At 48.6% G+C, this 21305-nt stretch overlaps 1 protein-coding gene across 1 annotated transcript in view; it reads right to left on the bottom strand.

The window, feature by feature from the left end:
* LOC8028048 (DNA ligase 1) overlaps window positions 1-21305 on the bottom strand; it is a 50031-nt gene that overhangs the window by 12514 nt on the left and 16212 nt on the right. The window contains exons 7-12 of the mRNA XM_040207833.3: window positions 17758-17995; window positions 13959-14060; window positions 12388-12617; window positions 7158-7359; window positions 6124-6330; window positions 436-652 (exon numbers count right to left, since the gene is read on the bottom strand). Of these exons, the coding sequence (XP_040063767.2) occupies window positions 436-652; window positions 6124-6330; window positions 7158-7359; window positions 12388-12617; window positions 13959-14060; window positions 17758-17995 (1196 nt within the window). The remainder of the gene's footprint in view (window positions 1-435; window positions 653-6123; window positions 6331-7157; window positions 7360-12387; window positions 12618-13958; window positions 14061-17757; window positions 17996-21305) is intronic.

Here is a 21305-nt window from a genome sequence, read left to right as displayed (position 1 = left end):
CACATATAACAATGTACCGCTTATAACGATCAGTTTCTAGAGTTTTTAGACTGGAAATAATCAGTTCCTAGTCCAGATACCACGACAATCGGTTATAACGACTGAAATTTCAGATTTTCTCATTATCGTTATAAGTGGGTTGCACTGAAGTTACGCGACTTGACGTCACGACGTCCAGTCGTGGTGCCATGTCACACGGTGACGTGATGCGACGTCGCACGATACCACGGCGTCACATGATCCAACGTTACGACGATGCGTTATACCGTGACTTGACGTCGACAACCAAACCGGTTGGGCCGACGTGCCCCGCCATGGGGAATGCTCCAACGGTCAGATGGACACACCAACAAATTGGTCAGTGCAGGGGACGCCGTTACAAAGCATTCCACGCCTCGAAAGGAGACGTCCGAGGTTGCAACTGGGAGAGGCTACCTCGAATGGACTCCTCCAGGAACTCCTGGATGTCCTCGACGGTGGAAAGGTCGGCCGAGCGGGCAAACAAGGTCTCTCCCGGCACCTCCGTGATGATCTCGCGGAGGAGGCTCCTCCGCTTGCGCAGGGGCTCCTTGACCAGGGATTTCCCGTTGAGGTAGAGCAGATCGAATGCAAACACGCACACCTGCACCTTGATCTCGTCCTCGTTGGCGTCCTACCAGAGAATGAGGGCCTTTTTATAGAAAAACCTTTGCTTCTAAAATATGTCTCAGCACATCAAAATGTAGCACAATAAATGTTCTTTTTGATGATAAGTATATAATAAGAGTCCACTAAATTATGCTAAACTTAATTTCTTAAAACCAAAATTATTGTAGCCAACATAACTTAATCGAAAAAGATATGAAGATATCTCGGCAAAAAACGACAGCTAAGACATTTCAAAATCTGTGAAATATGTCAAATTTCAATAGCAAGACAAACTGCCGATTGCTGAGCTCTAGATAAAAATTCATTAAGTTTTACCACATTCTGTCAAAAATCGTGGTGTGCGTGCCTCTAAGTGAAGCAGTTTTCGGATGTGGTAGAACACAGGTAAATGTAGCAGGTACTGCAAAAGACATTTATCTTGCTCTCAATTTCGCACTCCTCGTAACACATCTTGCAGTTGTTCCCTTTCTCCACTTTTTTTTTAGGGGGCTCGTGATGCGGTTGTTCAGTGTGTACAGTGCTCATCTTGTGTAGGAAAATGAGATGAAAATGTTTTATATACCAAGGGAGTTCCCAGAAAGCCTGTCTATACACCAGCTCAGCTTTGTTAATTTCAAGCGCACCTCCAGTCTGGAGATGTGGGCGAAAGTCGCCACGCGGGACGGGCATTTCCGTGTCATTCCGAAAGAAACCAAACAAAAACTTGCTTTCTCATTGAAATGATGCGACTCTGGATGTACCATAAGAGCCGGGAATGTCAAGATCAGTTTTCACATGATTTCTGCCTTCTCGGTTCGTCCGAGAGCGTGGATATGTGCCGGGAAAAAGGAAAACCAAACACTGTCGGACCATGATTGCTTGTGTGGGAAGCACTTTGGGCTGAATTCACGGATACTTGCGGTCGTCAGATTTATTTAATTTGTTGCGACACGTGAAGGCGGGAAAATCATCCAGTCGTCCGGACCACCTGCGGACCACGTTCAGCGCGTCTTCACGTTCAAACCACCGTCTGATCGTTCAAATCACCGTCTGCTCTTTCAAACTCGGTTGAACTGTCGTCCGATCGTTCAATCAACAGCGGCCACTAGACTAAACGTTGCAATAAGTAAGTGCAGGCCTCAAAAGACTCTTAAGTTTGAAGGTTGTTTGGAGTAAGTAGGCTTGGTGTAAGCAGTAGATATAAGGAGGTGTTGACCATTGTTACCAGTGGCCATCACCAACCTGTCATGCCTGATTCACTTGGTCCGATTCTGCTCACGATTTTCAGCATCGACGTCGAGCGTCGCAACCACCGTCCACGCTTTGCGGCCCGAGCGACGTCGCAACCGAAAATGGCAAGCACAGTCTCGTCGTGCGACTCGAGTTTTGAGCATCCATTCCGCGGCGTACACGTGGAACGAATCACTACACGTCACCTTATTTACACGCAGTTTCGCGGTGCGGTGGAACTGACAAGTGGTGATTACAGCTCTTGCGCAAGAAAATACAGGTTTTGGAGCAGGGATTCCCACTTTTGGAGCAGACAATTGTGAGCTTTCACGTTAGAAAATTTAATATGCAATTTCGTTGAAGGTTAGACCGGGGAAAACACTGCAGTTGTTGGAGTGCTGGAATACTATTTAAAGCGTCGCACCTGCAGAAGACCTGACCACTACAGATATTTATTTATTTATTCCTTTATTTATTACAGCGAAGCTGTATACCTCTACCAGCCAAGGAAATTTTCGTGTCGTAGGCGTTGTAAGCAAAATACTCTCGGCAAACAATTGAAGGCAAAACAGCATGTCTCCTTTGAAATCAGGCATACAGCTCAGTATCCGTTTCAGTAAAGAAAACCACAGAGCAAGCGTCAACAAAACAAGCATCGACAAAACAAAACAAGCGTCAACAAAACAAGCATCCATTATGTGGTTTGCACTTCACACCTCGTGTGAAGTGCAAACCACATAATGGATGATAACGTTGCCTGCGAACAATGCGAAGCACGTTCCTTCTCCCCGCGTGTTTTCGTGTCGGCGTTCTCACGAAAAAAAAGACTTCAGAAGATTGAAGCGAAAAGTACAAACACCACACATACAGCATAACATTCATCTTAATAAAGAATAAGCACAAAACAAGCATTCTAACAATATAATGAATAATAAGGAGCTCCTGAAAACAATGCGAAGCACGTAGCGCTCACCGCATACGCCCCCGGTGAAGATTACTGTTGCCCGAGCTGCCGTGGGGAGTGACGTCACTAGCCTTTCATATATAAAAGAAGAACCCGTCTATACCTTGTTTCATACACTTACGTTCGGACGCAAGAGCTGCTAAGATCTATCTTAGCCAACCCCGTTATGTGGACGTGGCCCGTGATACGCTTTCCATGCTTTGCTGTGCCCCGCCTCCTCTTTAAGGTCACATGACAATCACACGGCCTTCGATTGGCTCCGATGCCTCGTAGCATCCGCTGCACTTAAACGTAAGATGAAACGGAGTACAGCAACTGATTTCATTGTTGCTGCAGCACCGTGATGAATAGGCCACGCATAGTGACGACTCCCGAGGAGCAGCGTGAATGCTACAAGCAGCAAAGGGAAAAGAAATGGCAATACGACCAGCGGCGGCATTTCGTATAGTGCAGTAAGCAATCGTTGTAGGTGATACCACAGCTTCGCAGACCAACCACCTTCAATGCATGGATTGGAGCCCCAATTTTTGAACAATCAAACGCCAATAATTTTGCAGATGTCTCAGTTAACCTATTAGGAGTTCCGATGGCGTCTTCGGTTTGTGTTTGATGTAAAAATATGCATTTGGCTACTTTGCTGGGTTTTTATCACGGCGACATGGCTGTCGCGAGTTCGACATTAAACTGACACACCTGTGTTGAACATGTCTCACGCTGCCCTGTCTCTTACCCAACCTCCTACTGTTCATAAAGCAGCTAAGCGAAGCACACAGCTACTCCGACTGATCACGAGTAGTAGGGGTGTGCGAATACCGAATAGTAGTTATCAAATCGAATACCGAATCAAATTAAGAAAAAAAAAGCCAAATATTGAATCGAATATCGAATAGTGATTTTATTTGTAGGAATTTTTCAAAGTGTGCTGTGAATGCGATTGTTATATGTGCAGACTATGCGCCTGGGGCAGAATATGCATCTTGTACGGAACAAAAGCTCAAATATATAGAAGTTCTGGTGAAAAAAAGAAAAGAAAAGCAGCTGCTGATGGACGTTGGGCACTAAAGATCATATTTTATGGCGCAAACATAATCTATCTAGCCTAAGCGTCACAAAAAAATATCCACCACGCGTGCCTTTTTGTCTCGTTAAAAACACGACCTAACACTGCGACATGTCTTTTTTTTTTATATCTCAAAAAAGAGATACTTTGCGATATTTGGTCCCAATTTTAAAGAAAAAAAAAGTGTGCCTGGGATTGTATTTCATATAAATAAACAGATAGCTGTTAAATCTGAGTAAACAGGCTTCAACAATCTAAAGTCAGAAAAAAAAAACGTGGTTAGGTGGCGCAAGTCACCGTCCAACCGCCGCTACGCTTCCATTCCTCCGTTCATCTATCCTGCTTTAGAGAGCCTAGATTTAAAAGAGGGAGCAAGCGAAACTGAAACCACGGAGACGGCTCCTGCGCAGATTGGTCGTAAGCGTGCATCTGTTGCGTTGTCGCGTAGAAACAAGGCGGCGAGCAAACGGAAGAGCGACGACGCCTGTCCGATCAACGCTTTTCTGTCTTTTCATCACCTTCTCGTAGTTCGCAATTTAAACACAGCTATTGAACGGTTGGAAACCCTGCCCAAATCTAGACACACTATTTTTCCGTTCCAAATCAGAATTTGCGGCTCACGGTTCCAAAAGAATGACGACGACAACTCGGCTGGTTTCATCGGCGTGGTTTACATGGTTTCTTCTTGTGATCTTGCAGTCGCCGATTTCTGTGAGTGTGGCAAGTGGGTTCTACATCGGCGCTTCAATTTGAAACGAGGGGCTTCACTCGTGAAAAGGATTAAGGTATGGCGCAGAATTCAGGCCTCCCAACAATTCCTCTCTGGAAGCGGCGCAAACAGGATGTTCCTGTTATGATTCAAGATTAGATTGTGTCATGATCATGAGTAAATCTGCGTGCTATAAAGTTTTAAACGTATCTGCGTGCTATAAAGTTTGTGGCATTCATTACTTTTCTTTCTTCTAGTCTGTGCGTTAGATTTGTGTGGAATGGTAGGACCAATAAGTGTTTCTTGCATGGTCTGTCTAACATCACGGCGCTAACATCAGGAAAAAACGGCTCTTTTTTCAGGTCCTTCGACCGAATATACAGAGTATTCGAGTGACCGAATACGGGGAATTCGATTTGCGAATCGAATTATTCGGGAACTTTCAATTCGACTAGAATTCGTATTTGCACACACCTAACGAGTAGCACTAGCAATTCATCGCAATCTATGTGAGTACCGTTCGCACAAAGACCAATAACTCTTTGTTAGGCATGTGCCTATAACGGATTTTGGGTTCAAGGTGAATTCAAAGTGAATAGCGGTTTGGGCCGAACATTTTGAATCGAATATTGAATGGTTGCTGTGCCTTTCTCCGAGTATTTAACCACTGTTACGCCGTGCTTAAAAAAAAAAAATTCAGCTGAACTCTCGAAGGTTGTTCCCAAGCTTCTAACCGCTCACTTGTGAGCTCTGTTCAATTTAATCTAGCTATATTTATGGAGTGTAGCCTCAGAAAGTCCCATACCTACAATGGGATGGCAAGTAAATGACAGATTTGACATAAAATTAAGCCTATAGAGGAGCATCACCATACCTAATTGAAAGGATTTATAAATCTTTTTGCTATATGAAAATATTTTCTTTTATTCTGAATTAAAAAGAAAAAAAAAACAATCATACATAATGAATGCAGGTTGTTAGAACATCCCTGCCAAACGCACATAATAGCAACAGTTAAATCTTTAAGATTTTGCTGCAATGTATATATCAACAATCATAATGTTTTTCTATATTTCTTTTTTTAATACACTAGGTGCGCCCATGCACTATACATCTTTGAAGGTGTATTTTTCGCCTGAGCGCGCAGCTGTGCTGCGGCAAAGCGAGTCGGGAGATCGCGGTGTCAGCTCCCACTTTCAGTTCTCTTTTCGAGATCAGCTCCCTTTTGGCGCAGACAAGGAGCAAATTGTGCGCAAATACAGCCTTTGAAACACCATGTAGCAGGTTATTCATTCAACGAGCCTCGTTAATTTCTCTCGACCCACTGAGGTAGCAAGACATCGATAGGAAGAGGTAGAATCAACATTTCCAATGCCGGAGTCACATTCCAGTGGTCTGCTGATGCGGGACGCCGCGCTTCTCGCCCACACCCCACCGCACGTGCCAGCTTGGGGCACTCCGGTTTGTTTGCAGACATGAGTTGGTGCATATAGCGGAGTTAACGAGACATGACTGTACGAGACGGTGGCTGACCTTGCGCTTGCGGGTGCTGAGCAGCTGGAAGGGCTGAATGGTCTGGCTGGGCCGGTCCCAGGCCACGGCCTCGCTGTCCAGCACGCACGACTTGGTGGAGGGGGAAAGCGCCTCCTTCAGCCGCCCCACCACGTCTGGGTACTTGGACGTGTTGTCCTCCTGGTTGCGAGAGTAGATGCGCACGCTCCCGTCCTCCAGCAAGTGGATCTGCCAGAGCAGGGAAGGGTTAACCTATCGTCAGATGGATCCTGAAGCCAGGCGGAGTAGCCTCTCATTAGGGAGACCATGAAGCAGAGAGGGTAGCCTTTCTTCAAAAGGACCTAGGAGCAAGGCAGCATAAGGGGGGTGTCTGCAGTAAGATGTAGCATGAAGGAGAAGGTTAGCCTCTTGTCAGCGGGACCATGAAGCAAAGCAGAGTAGCCTCCCATCAGAGGGACCATGATGTGAGGAGGTGTAGCGTCTTCTTAAAGGGACCGTAGCACGAGGGAGGGTACCCTGCCAAGAGGGACCATGAAGCAAGAGGGTGAGCCTGTCATCAGAGGGACCATGAAGCAAGGCAGAGTAGCCTGTCGTCAGGGGGTAGCACCTCTTCAGGGGGACCAAGAGCAAGGTTGGATAAAGTTTTGTCGAAAGTGAAAGAGCAGCCGGCACGAACTGCAATCGCACGACCCCCGGCGCAATCGCAATTGGTCCAAATTGCCGCTCAACAACCATGACTACTAGCGACAGAAGGGCGAGGGTATCACTGCTGCACTTGCCATCTCCCGGGGCCAAACCTACCAGCAACAAACGTGCGCATGCTCCGTTTGCTTTCGGCGACACGACACTCGCCTTATACAGCCAATGCCATAAAATACCGCCTGCGCACATATTGAGACATACGGCAAGATTTCGAACTACAAGTATGTCCCACGAAACCACCCCATAGTGCTGCGCCGTGCACGTCGACAAGTCGTATCTTGCAATCTGCACAGACACCGCGAAGGGGGAGACAGGAAGGGGGGGGGGGCGGGGGCGGCGTCAGTGCGACCCACCTGTGCCCTCTCTCCGTCGTACTTGAACTCGCAGGTGAAGGGGGAGCCCTCGAAGCGGCCCAGTACCTCCGACACTCCCTTGGTCGGGTGGGCCAGCATGGGCTTGAGGGGCACGCCGGGGGTCAGACGGCATCGCTCGGGCAGCACGTCGGGGCCCCCGTCAAGCAGGGCGGACACCAGCTGACCATAGTCCGGGCACTCGCTGCACAGGACGACGAAGGAACAACCCTTGAGGTCAAAGGGGCGGGGCACGGGAGGCGGCACGGTAGTAGGAATGCGACCCCCCCAATAGTGCCTGGCATCCGGAAGAAACGTTAACCGCGTTTTAACGTGAAACGTTCTTTGGCAAGGCATTCGGCATTTCGTGAAGTCCAAAAAGCGAAGCCCGGATAAAGGCGTGGCCGCGACGCTTGGCACCAATGGGTGAAAGAGGAGGAGAGAGGTGCTCGACGCCGACTGGTTAACGAGGAGGTCACGTGGCCGGGGGTGGAGTGAGGAGAGGTAGGCGAGGTGGGAATGGAAGAGTGGACTAGAAGGTTCTGGAAGATCACCAGGTTTGTCATTTGAAGCATGCACATACCACGCGTTTAATAATCCAACGAAGAGCCCCGTGAACCTAGGCGTCTGGCCAAACGGGCTGGACGTGCTGCTAAGAGATGACGTTAACGTCTGTGACGCTGGAACGCTTCACGTGTGCGACACAATTGCCCAGCAATTTACAAGACACTTTTCTCGTTGCAAAAATGAGCTATGCAACGCCGAGCGCTCAGATTCCGCCCAAATGAAGTGCTGGTGGTCAGGATGAGATGCCTAAGTTTCAGAACTGGCTGTTATCCGAAGCAAAAGTTTTAAGCGATTTTTAGGAATTATCAATGCGAAAATGGCGGCCCCACCGGGAAGGGGCCCCATTTTGTCATCGAAGAGTTGCAAGAAATAGCTTAAATCATATTTTCCAGTCTAAAAGTCATACCTCTATATTAGCACGACCGACGCCGTGAAACCGCAATGAAAAGTCTGCATGTGTGTATCACGATTGCAATATATGCACACGGGAGAATAACTTTCAGTATTTTCATCAACGAATCGAACGAGAAACATAATTTCAGTGGCAAATGTGCACAGTTAAGGTTTACAATTATGGAGAAAAAAAATGACGGCATCTCCACGTGGTGAATGATGTTGATTGGGGCGAAGCTCTGGTGGTGCTTGTCTGCGTAGACGCTGAACCGCAGCATGCCGAGCCTTTCGTTCGTTTTCATCCATGTCAGAAAGAGAATGTGTGGTATGTAATGTGGTTATATACGAATTTGAGCATTTGACCTCAACGCCCTCTCGTCTATAAACATTGAGCCAATGCATGCAAAGTTTAACCCGATTATATACGCATTTGACCGCAGTGCCCTCTCCTGTATAGACGTTGAGCGGCTACATGCAACGTTTCATCCATGACATCCCCAGCTCTTGAGTTACTACCACATCTCAGAGCCCCCTACTCGTCCCGCAGTCGTGGCCGAGTGGTTAAGAAATCCATTGGGGTCTTCCCGCACAGGTTCGAATCCCGTCGACTGCGCAAACATACTCTCTTTTTTCCTATCTTTTTTTTTTTTTTTTGTTCTGCACGAGCGCGTAAACACATGAGCTCACGAGCACGATCACGAGCACGAGCACCAGCAAGATCGATGTGAGCACGGATGCCGCACGGATAAGCCTAGACTCTAAGGAGCTTCGCCCCTAAAAAGGGATATAAGCCGCACCATTCTACAAGACGCACCAGAAATCTTGTACCCTTTACGCCGCAAAATGCGGATTTAAAAAATCTCAGCTTTATGACAAGTTCTGTGTGTGACTTTACGGTGGCCTGCCACGGGTAAACAAACTCGGTGCATATTTCATGCCTCGACAAAGCGAACGTTGTCGTGCCAGGCGTTTACGAAAGGCCCGCCAAAGCTGGCGAACGAGCAGAGTGGCGCGTGAAGCCGAGTCTCGAGGGTGCAGTCTCGCCAAACTTCCGGATGTATCACTGAGCTGCGTTCCCCAATGTGCCCAGTCACGCTTCAGAGTGCTTTGTACCACGGCATCTGCAAACTGACTTGCGTGCTAAATCGTTCTATCAGTTTTATCGCATGATCTGACTTCTGCGAGTAACTCGGATCTACTCGAGCAAGATATGGAGCACAGCCAATGAGACGCATTCAAACGTTGCCACATGAATGGGCCTTAACAAGACTGTAAAGGAGGACGTTTTTTGGGTTGTTTACCAGGGGCCAAGGCACAGATTGGACTCCAGTGTTGCATCAGCGTTTGATTAGGACTCCAACTATTTAGTGGCTACACGAGTTTCAGACAAATGCTAACAGAGCACTCACATGTTTTTTTGTTTTTTTTTTCATTTTCAGGCGTTCAAAACCGGAATTTGTTAGGCACCAGCCATATACCAAATTTCGCATTTAAAACTGCCACGCCTCTGTTATATGAGGTGCGATCAAGAAGTTCCGGGACCAGTTTTGTATTTGCTACTTTTAACCGTGTCCTTCAAGGCAAAAGTATTGTGGTCTCGAATAAATTTACTTATACGCGTGTATGTACGAATGTATGTGCACGCAGTTGTCGAAGGCGGAGACCTTCGTGCATCATTATGCCGAAGGGCATCGTCCAGCGAACGTACAGAGCTGCGCCACAAAACTTTTCACGACCACGCGCACAAACACAATGGCGACCTCAGCATGGACTGTGAGACGCAGCGAGAGCGAGCATAGATTCTGCGTAGGTCTCGGCCAATCTGGAACGGAGACGTTTGAAGGGATTCGGCGGGCTTACGGCGAGAAAGCAGCCAGTCGTGCGGCTGGTTTCTCGTCGCCAAAAGACAAACAGAGGTCGAGGAAGGTCGCCCCGCTTCTCGTTGTCTCTTTTTTGCTGGAGCACCAGCGTTGGCAGGGATTTGTTTCAGGGCTGCCACGCACGACGATGTTTGTGCTGTCGAGGCACAGGATGCATGCCACTTTCCAACGTCATCACGGAGGAAAGTGGTACGCATTGCCGCAAAGCCTTTAGTGCAGACATCTGGCCGTGTTACGAGACCTTTTGCGGCACTTTAGACTCAGAAATTGACCCTAAAATTCATTACGCATTTAAAGGGGTACTCCAACGATTTTGTTTTGCTACCCAAACCGACTATATGTTCTGAATACCTGGCATGCCGTTAAGTATTTATTTCTGTTTGGCAGGCTATTTAGTCTTTCTAAATTCAGAATAGTTATTGTGAAATCGGTAAACAAAAAGGACAATGAAAGCAACGTTCAAATACGCGCGCTTTTCAGTGCTGTTACGTCACTGGCAGGCAGGCTTGCAGGCCGAGCGGGCAGTGTAAAAGACAAAGAGCGCCAGGCATTCATTTCGCGCTACTGCATGGGTGCCAAAGCAAGCTTCCCAAGCATTTTATTTCACGTCGTCAAAGTCCTCGTTATTAGTTAAAAACAAATTCTATAACCCAAAGAGTAGACCCCCTGCTTGCTGATGGCATAACTTTTTTTACTCGTAGTTTCGAACAAAAATGGCAAAGCCCTAAATAAGCTCGGAACTACTTCAACCCATTGCAACATAGGAGTCTGCTTCCTTTTTTCTTTGCTTTTTTTTTTCGTTCTTTTACTGGGGAACTTGGGAGCAGAGGTCGGCATTGTAGGTCGCCCTGACTCACCCTCACCCTCACAGCCACACTCACCTTCAGCCCCTCACTCACCCTCACCCTCGCAGCTGCACTCACCTTCAGCCCCTCACTCACCCTCACCCTCACAGTCACACTCACCTTCAGCCCTTCACTCACCCTCACTGCCCTCACCGCCCTCACCGCCCTCACGGCCCTCACACACTCATAGCCCTCACGCCACTCACCGCCCTCACGGCCCTCACGCCACTCACCGCCCTCACGCCACTCACCGTCCTCACGCCACTCACCGCCCTTGCGGCCCTCACACCCCTCACGCACTGATGGCCCTCATGCCACTCAGGCCAGCTTCAGATGGGGCAAATTCGCCCAGAAACTTTTTGTCGCAACACCAGCAACACGGGCCGCCCTCGATCACACGCAGCAACCAATTGCTGCAATTTGCCATCGTCATCATAAAATTTTATTTTTCTTGCACTATTTAGACATAATTATGCGTTATAAACGTGTTTTTATGCATTTAAATCTCGTTAAGAATACTAATGCACATTTCTGAAACAGTTTATTTCCAAAAAAAACGATCGATTTCAACCAGAACCGAGTCTTTCGGTGTCATCATCACCGGCACGAGGTATCACGTGAAAATTTTGCGTCCTTGATTGGATGCAGCCGCTTCAAACGCATTCGAATTGCTCCGAGTTGCTTGCTTATTTCGAGCCGGACCCGATCTCAGCAATTTGTGTCGAACTAGGGAAAACCAGAGGACAACCCGCCATTAACACCCAAATTATTGAGAAAGATGCTCGATCTGAATGGGGTCTCACGCACTCACCGCACTCACGTACTCATGGCCCTCACACACCTCACGCACTCACCGCCCTCACGGCCCTCACGCCCCTCACGGCCCTCACGCCCCTCACTCACTCATGGACCTCACGGCCCTCACGGCCCTCACAGCCCTCACGGCCCTGACAACTTTCACGGCCCTCACCGCCCTCACCGCCCTCACGGCCCTCACGGCCCTCACTCACCCTCACACTCATGAATTTTCCTGGTTCAGAAACTCACTCACCCTCACCTCACCTGTGAAGATGAGGGTGAGTGAGGGTGAGTGAGGGCCCTCATGAGTGAGGTTTGCCGAGGTATGCCCGGGAGCACGCTCGTTTTGACGGATAGAGTGCCGCTGCACGTCTGAACACTCGACTTTTAGCCTTCGCCGGGGGTGACACGAAGGCACTTAAGGAAAAGGTTTGGCTGGCAGCCGACTCCTCAACTTCTGTTGCTGGCACATAACTAGATGTGGTTAGATACCAGCCGTATAACACATTCTGCGTTAAAAAATCACTTTCGGCCTAATGTTTTGGTTACTAGTTCGGCGACGTTCGTTTGTGCATTCGGACAATTTTCAGAGTCAAAAACAACAGACAGTTTCGAGACAAATCAGGACATAGGGGGCACGCCTCTTGTAAAGTAAGTTCGGTGTGTCGGCCGGGCGCGAGCTCGACTCGGAACTGCCCGATTGAAAAGGAAGAAAAAAGACCCGCCTTCGTCAACGGGAGCCGGGCTCACCAGTAGGCGGTCTTGACCAGCAGCGCCGCCTCGTCCAGACGCTTCTTGCTCGCGTCAGGAGAGCCGTGTGGTGGCGAGAGGGCGGCCGCGTGTCCTAGCGCGAGCAGGAGAGAGGACTCTGCGAGGCCGATGCGCAGCTTGCCCCCGAGAGAGCGCACCAGGAAGCGGGCCTCGCACTGGCGGCACGCCACCAGCAGGCTCTTGATGCTCTCCACTTTCTTGGTCTGCACCTAGACGCGGAAGAAGAGGTCAGTTGCAGGGACAACCTTACTCTAGACCGTGTCAAGGGTTTTGCCCGAGCCCCTAAACTTCCTTGACAGTCTGCGTCCCTATTTAGGGTGTTTCTAACGAAAGACATTCTTTGGCTATGTGTTCAGCCTTTCGTGTAGCCCAAACGAAGCCCGAATAAAAGCGTGGCCGCGAGGCTCGACACAGATTCGTCGACAGGTGAGAGATAGGAGTGATTTTCTCGACGCCGATCAGTCAACGGGGAGGTTGTGTATCCAGAGGTGGAGTGAGGGGGAGAGGTAGGTGAGGAGGAAGAGGAGGAGAGGGTTCGAAGGTTCTGGAAGATGACCGGGTTTATCGTTTTGAGTGTACACACGCCATGCATAGAATTATCTGACGAAGAGCGCCATGAATGTAGGCGTCTGGTTGAACAGGCCAGACGTACTGCTGAACGCCAATGTGCACTATTTTGGAAGATCTGAGCCACCCACTGATCCATGAGTATGAGTCAATCACTCTGTAGCATTCAAAACTACTGCTCAGAGGTCCTGCAGGCTTCTACACAGCTTCACTGCATCAATGTCAGAGAACAGGAAGAGTTCCTCGGCCGTCGGTCCAGAGAAACGGGAGCTCTTTGACATTGAAAAGTTTGAGAACTCATGCTCTAGACCATGGGTGGCAGAGCCGCAGCTCTTCCCGTGTTAAAATGCAACTCGCGGCTTCCTCTCCTACCCCCCCCCCCCCCCTCACCAGCCTCCCGGTCACACGAGAACTTCCCCAAAAAGATCAATAGAACACTTAGACAGGTTGCAGTTTAGTAGTCTTGTGCTGCCTTCCGTACAGATGGACTGCTTTTGACTCGGATAGATTGAAAGTAGTTCGAGTTTCGTTTAATGTTCTGAAAAAAAAGCTTGACCCCCCCCTGGCTCTTGGAAGTTTCGTGATTTTGTTTGCGACTCTTAGGCCAGGTCAGCTTGGCCGCCCCTGCTCTTGACCATGCACTTTCAATTTGAGTTCCTAGGAACCTCAAGGTTCCACGTAGCACCCTCGTGGACTCCACGAGCTCACAAGATTTCCCCGCTGTCGCTGACCCAAAGTGAAGCGCTCTTCCAGTTTAGGCACCGTTTTAGACGATACGAGCCGTCCACTGATACCTAACTATGTGGGAAACGCTCTCTACTATGTGCACTACACTTTACGATGCCCATAGGCCTCTGCACTGCTTTACTGACTCAATGCCAAGACCAGGGGGAGTCCTTGGCCGTCGGTTAAGACAGGTACAAGTTCGAGAACCCCTGGGCCAGACGTCGCTTCCGGGCGGGTAAACCACGGCGCGCACTCACCGAATTTCCGGTCATCTCGGCGATGGCCTTGAGCTTGGTGAACACAGCGGACAGCGTGAGGGGCGGCGGGGCAAACATGAGGCGCTGGTTTGTGCGACTGCTCTGAAACACGTGTTGAAAATGTACTCATTCGTTCATTTCATTCGTTATCCCTAACACGAGGTAGGCGACGACATCACGGTCACACCTTGCGACACTTTCCTCGTCGCTGCCGACTCCCGCTGTTACACAAGCTGCTTGTTAGAGTTGGTACCGATTGAACATGATGAAAAAATAGCGCACAAAAAGACGAGGACGTCTTTTTGTGCACTGCTTTTTCGTCGTACTTGTTGGTTTGAGTTACAGATGGCTCGTTACTTCTAAGGTATTCCTGTATGAACATACACGCACTAATTCTTTTCTTCTAAGGTGTTTCCAGATCTGTGGTGTCACAGCATGTGGAAGAAAGGCGATGGTAACAAACTGCCTCATGATTTCGTGTACAAAAAGCCGGATTTCGGGTCACAAATGCGTTTCCCTTATTTTCGGGCTCTCGTAACTGATATTTCCGTAAAAATCAAAGTTATGCATAAATGCTCTGTCAGAGAAAATTTAACATACTGTAAAATACCGGGCAAGTGCCCACTCAAAATTTAGAGATGATCGCGAAAAATTTTACATTTTACATTGCGCATATTTCCTCAGATCTTATAAATTTGGGTGTGGGCGCTTAATGTAGAATGGGCGGATGTGCGGTATTCTTACGGTAGTGAAAAACACAATACTAATTTGCACCTTTAAAAAAAAAAGTTTGGCTACGCTTCACTGAATTAGACAGGAAAGTAAACTTTTTTCGTGACGTCACGGCACGCTTTCCTTTTGGATCCCAGCCCTCGTTCTACGTTACCCCTTTGATGGTCGAGTTTTTTTTCCCAAAAGATGTCTCCCAGTGGTTGGGTTTTGTCTTCAAAGGTATAGTACAAAGAAAAGGTCAATGAGCGAGTTTTTTTACTTCTTAATTATCTGGCGGGAGCTACAGTCGAAGCTCGTTAATTCAACTCTGACGGTTCCTCGAAAATAGATTGAATTATAGAAGAGTCGAATTATTGAATATCGATCAAAGACGAGTAACAACGTACATCACGAGAAGCGGCGAAAAGCCAACCGTGACGACGGAGTTTTATTTCGAAAAAAACGCCGATATTTTCTGCTGCCGCATTCCCGTCAGACGCTTCGCAAAAACAAATTTCCGCATATCCTCAATGTGCGGCCACATCGTCCCGTCAGTGTCTTCAAACGTTGCGAAGTTCGCAAGCACATCGAGCGCAGCGGATGCTTCGGCAGGAGATGGGCGTGGCGGCGGCTCTTCGGCGTCACTCTCGCAGCTGTCGTCCTCCTGACCCTCGGGACACTGAACCGATGCGATGATTTCGTCGTCAGTCAATTGACCGCACACAAGCACTCCATCATCTATCGCAACGTAATCATCGAAAATAATGTTTTCGGGTAGAGCGGACATTAGAGCACTGCACTCTTCAACAAAGTTTTCATCTTCAATTGTGGTTGCCGATGTTGTAGCCGATGCAGTTGCCGATGTAGTAACCGATGCAGTTGCCGATGTAGACATAGTAGCCGATGCAGTCGTCGAACTCGCGGTATTTCCAACACACGAGAAACCACAGTGACGAAAGCAGTTCGCGATGACCTGGCTTGGCATGTCCGTCCAAGCTTTAACAAGCAAATGAATCGCCGCCAGCAGAGTGACTTCATAGCGCTTACCCTGGTACAGACAAAGCAATATTCTTGCCGTAAGATGCTTGCGGTACAAGCCTTTCAGGTGTTTGATTATTCCTTGATCCATTGGTTGCAAGAGTGAGGTGGTTGCAGGTGGAAGGAAAATAAGGCGGATCATAGACAGCTCCGGCATTTTTGTGTGCGCACTGCAGTTGTCTGCTACTAACACGACCTTGCGCCCCTTGGACGCGAACTGGCGGTTCAATTTTTTAAGCCAATCTTGGAAGATCTCACGTGTCATCCACGCTTTTTTGTTGAAACGGTAGTCCGTTGGAAGCCGCGGGATGTTCCGAAAGCATCGTGGCGTCTTGGATTTCCCGATCACCAAAAGAGGCAGACGTTCCGTGCCTGTTATGTTGGCTGCCACGAGCACGGTCACCCGCTCTTTACTGCATTTTCCCCCAGTGCAAGGATCCCCTTTGAACGTTATCGTTTTCTTGGGGAGAGCTTTGAAAAACAACGCCGTTTCGTCGCAATTGAATATGTCCTCGGGCACATACTCCGCAAGAATACATGCGAGCTCCGACGTCTTCCAGTTTTCACACAAATCTTCATCCACATCGGCTCTTTCACCACACACGTGCCTAAAAAGAAGAGAGTGCCTCTCCCTGAATCTTGCGAGCCATCCCTCGGAAGCACGAAATCCCTCGATGCCCAAACGTTCGCTGAACTGTTGAGCCTTTGCGCGAATCATGTCTCCAGTCATCGGAAGGTTGTGCGTTCTTACTTCTGTCACCCATTTGTAAACGGCTTCTTCGAGTTCTGGATGGGCTGCACTGCAAAGGCATTTTCTTGAATTCACAAATTGCTCTTCTTCAAAAGCTTTCACGATTGCTGCTTCATTCCTAATGTAGGTAGCAAACGTGCTTTTCTTGAGGTCATACTTTTCGGCAATTTCTTTTCTGGACAATTTTCCCTCCCTAACTTCGTTGAGTATGTGAACTTTTGTTTTTAAATCATTCGAAGAGTACTTTCCTCGCTTTTCTTTTGACATTTTCCGGTATGAGCGTTAAACGCCACGCACTCCAAAGAACAGAAACCAGAAACCGCGTGACAGCACTGTCCCTCTTCATCGCTCGCTCATTTTTCTCCAGTCTCCTTCTCCATCCTCCCGACGTTTTTTCTCACTTCATCGCTCACTCATTTCCCTCTCGTTGCTCCCGTCTCCTTCCGCGCGCCTCCCCACGTGATTGGGCCGGTGCGCTCTGACTGGGTCTTATCTCGACTAATCAAATCGGCCCTTTCTCCGGCGCAAGGCACCGGCGAAAGGGCGCTTGGCTGCGCGGGCGCTCTTTCGCGGAGCGCGCCCCGACTCGAGGCGCCGGGGGCGCCGACGGGCATCGCGCGTCTGTGGACGTGTCACAATCAGGCGCGGACTCGCTGCAACAGCTGTTTGCCAATATGGGTAGGGACGCGTGTTGTGTTCTGAGGCACCGTTTTAGCCTTTAAACTTATAGTGTTAGCTTAAAAAATATTTCCTGGTTACGAAGATGCTGGCTCCCGGGACGAATTATCGGGTTGGAGATATTTATCAGATTGAAATACCGGGGTTTTCTGCCTATTGAAGCCTGTACATTTCTGACGGTGCTAAACGGAAGGATCGAATTAACATGATGATCGAAATAACGAGCTTCGACTGTAACACAGTGCCTCTAAGCCGTTCAGGTCTAAAAGCGTCGAATAAAAATATCAAAGAAAAGTTGTCACCTTTCTCCTGTTTGGTTTCGTTTCACATGAGAAACGTTAAAAGTGTGAAACGGAAGAGTTACCGCTCCTATTGCCGCCACCGCCAGAGCAGGCGAAGCAACCATCTTGCGCGTATCACGCACATGGGGCGTCTGACTCTAAAACTATAAACACCCCCAGTAAAGCAAAAACACCGTGCGAATGTTTATAGTTCGCCAAAGACGTAACAAGTGACAACACCTCCCACGGTGCATGCGGTTCCGCGTTTTGGTGGTACCTTCAAACGTACGATCCCCATTGTAATAGACATACAGCGAAGGGTTAACAGACTAATAGATACCTCGGCCACCAGTCCGAGGTCTCCCTTGACGGCGACCTCGGCCTTGATCTTGTCCGGGGTCCGGCCGGTCGCCTCGGCCAGGGCCTTGACCAAGAGGGACTCCCCGACGCCCAGCTCCACCCCCTGGTAGTCCGGCGCCAGCTTGTTGAGGCACAAGTAGACGGCGAGCACCATGTCGTCCGGCGAGAGCGCCATCACCGAACGGAAGAAGTTGCGGAGCACCTCCACCATCTTCAGCCTGAGAGTTCACGTCCCGAATCGCGGTGTCTTTAGTACCGTTTCCTTTCTCGGGTTAAAGATGGGCATTCCTTATCTTCGGTAAATACCGACATATACCTAAAAAATTTACCCCGAGCACATTTTGTCACAATCGCAAACTGGAGCTGTCCTCGGTTGAAAAGAACCGAAGTTTCGAGGAAAGAAGTATTTCGCTACAGCTCTATTTTGTGTCGATCCGATACACAACCTGCACTGAACTGTCTGAACCGAGGATACAGAATTAAAAGGCTCGAGATACACCCAAGCACTTCTTACAAGTTGTGAATGCGAAAGCACGCACGCCGCCCTTCGCTCCCTTCTTTAATCTGCGGCGTACAACACGCTGACCTTGGGCATGGAACGGTGGAGCCGCTGCTTCGCAAATATGTAGCGGCATCGGGTGAGAGATCGTTCAAACTGTCGCGTGCTTTGCGGTGCAAGGAAGGAACAGACAGCAACGTACTAGTTCCCAGCAGAATGAACCCCTTGGTTTATTCCACGCTCCTTGTATATTGCCACGCGCCACACAACCGATAAGAGGCGAGCGAACGCGGTGATCAGTGATAACACAACAGTGTGATAACACAGTCAGGATAACACCCCACAAGCTGACGCGCAGCGGCCAATGGGAGCCTGTTGACGTGCAGCAGCCAATGGGATTGAAGTGTAAAAGGTGCCGTTGGCTAGCTTTGCGCCCGGTTTCATTAAGGTGCCGTTTTGCATGGTCTGAAAGCTGAGGACATCGGCTCCCTCCCTGAGACAGTCAATGCTTTCGCGTTAAAACGCGAATTGAAAGCACTCAGCATGTGGGAAACAATGAACCGTAAAAAAACACCCCCAAACTAAATAAAAATATAAAAATAAAAAGCAACTCTGAATACCCAAAACTTTATTTATAGACCATTTTTGTGTTTCAAAACACAAGCTGTCTTGTGCCCAAAGCGACTTATGGTCACTCTGTCTTGACCAGCGTACCGAGCTTGTTTATGCCATAATTTCTAGGAAATGACGAAGTCGGAGATTTCACAAGCTCCTTCTGCTGCGTTGTTAAACCTAATCCAGGTGAATGGTTGTCTTAACAAACCTCTTGCTAACCAATCGTTTAGCTAAGTACTAGTAGGATCGTTAGTGAAATATTTTACGGATGTTACAAAGAGCATTGTTGTGGTGGGGATTGTTCCTCCAACCATTTGACGGGAAGTTTGCGTGGACGTGAGATGCAACAGCACTCCTTGGAAAAATTTTATAAAAAGGGTCTGTACGAAAAAGCAGGACGCCAAGACTACTCCGTTCAACCCCAAGCGTACGGTGTGGAAGAAGCTATGCGCTCATTGAACCAGTTGTGCACCTGTCTTTCGGCACGTGAGTGTGGCAAAAGAGAGGTGATGGAAGGGAGGCAGTTCATCAATTGAGAGAGTGTGGCTCTCACCACACTGTAAGCTTAGGGTGAACGGAGTATAAAAGCTACTGTTGCGGCTTGACAAAACCTCAACGTCCAACTAACTCCAACGGGAAAGAAGCACTATAAGAAAAGAACACAAAAGTAAGCAAAACTACTTGCACGATTGTACCGATGCTACACGTTAACCCCTTAACTGGGGAGCGCGTCTTTAAACGCGCGGCAATTTTGACCGCAGCTTGGGGTCTGTAGACGCGCTGCACTGCCTTCGCTGTTGGGAAGCGCGTCTTTAGACGCTCGCTCGTTTTATCGTACGGGGAGGATGCGCCATCTATCCTCATAGATTGGAAACATTTTTAGTTTTAAAAAACGATGAATAGATGGCAGCACAAAAAAAAGATTGAAGACCTCTGTGTAACACGTTTGACTGTTTGTTTGGAAAATGGCGTCCAGCAAACGCCGGCGTCCCCTGACTGACGAAGAAATCGCTGAGCTGCTGCAAAGTACTGACGAGGACTCCGACTGCAATGTTGATTTCTCGAGTTCAGATGAATGCTCTTCAGGATCCGACACGGAAATTGATGATGACGCAGCGGAACAATTGTTTACGGCACCACCATCAACTTCGGGGCCTGCTGCAACCTGGCAAGACACTGGCACGGTGAGAGATCCATTTCGATTTGTGGGAAGTGCCGGAGTTCACATTCAGCTTGATGATGTGAGCCCACTCAACATCTTTGAATACTTTCTTGATGACAAAATCTGTCAACTGATAGCGGACAACACGAACTTGTACGCATCACAAAAAATCCTCGAGAAGAGTGCTTCTGGCAAAATGAAGGCGAGAAGCAGAGAACAAGATTGGATACCAACAACTAAGGAAGAGATCAAGCTTCTTTTAGGCATCTGGATTTTGCAGGGGATCGTTCAGAAGCCCACCCTGAATTCATACTTCACGCGACAACCTCTGTTGGAGACTCCAATATTTTACCAGCTCTTCACAGAAAAAAGGTTCTGCCTGCTTCTGAATTACCTGCACTTCGTGGACAATGGGGCGGCAGTGCCCGAAGACATGCTGAATCCAAGACTCCACAAGATTCGTCCCATCCTTGAACATCTCGTGGAAAAGTTCCAGCAGGCCTACACGTCTTAGCGAGATATCTGCATCGACGAGAGCCTTCTCCTCTGGAAAGGACGACTCGGATGGAAGCTGTACATTCCTATGAAAAGAGCGAGATTTGGAATGGAATCTTTCAGATTGTGCGAGCCAGCAAGTGGATATGTTTGAAATATCCTTGTCTGCACGGGAAAAACGACAAAGTATGAATGCAACATCTCCGGAGTTGACGCATCGAAACTTGACAAACCATCCCAAGTTGTGCTTTCGCTTTCGCAAGATCTCCTGTGCAAGGGTTACTTCTTGCACATGGACAACTATTACTGCTCGCCAGTGCTTTTTGACCTGTTGTGCAAGTTGGAAACTGACGCCGTTGGAACTTGCAGGGTAAACCGCAAGGAAATCCCAAAGGACTTGAAAGAAAAGAAGCTGGCGAAAGGCGAAACTTTTGTGAAGTTCCGTGGAAAACTGTGCATGGTAAAATGGATGGACAAAAAACATGTGCTCATGATAAGCACCGTTAATAATGAAGAGATGTCAAGCGTGACCACCAGAGCAGGAAAGCAAGTGCAGAAACCAAAAGCCTGCGTGGACTACAACAAGGGAATGGGGGGTGTTGATCTTGCTGACCAATGCATCATGACGTACAGTATGGCCAGAAAGAGACTCAAGAAATACTACATGAAAATGTTCCGGCACCTCATTGACGTGACCGTCTTCAACTGCTTCATCCTGTCGACAAAGCTGGGATCTGCAACAGACCAGCTGACGTTC

Source organism: Ixodes scapularis, unplaced genomic scaffold, assembly GCF_016920785.2.
Source record: "Ixodes scapularis isolate PalLabHiFi unplaced genomic scaffold, ASM1692078v2 PGA_scaffold6__148_contigs__length_123643588, whole genome shotgun sequence".
NCBI classification, from domain to species: Eukaryota; Metazoa; Arthropoda; class Arachnida; order Ixodida; family Ixodidae; genus Ixodes; species Ixodes scapularis.
This window is presented reverse-complemented; position numbering and strand designations above follow the sequence as displayed.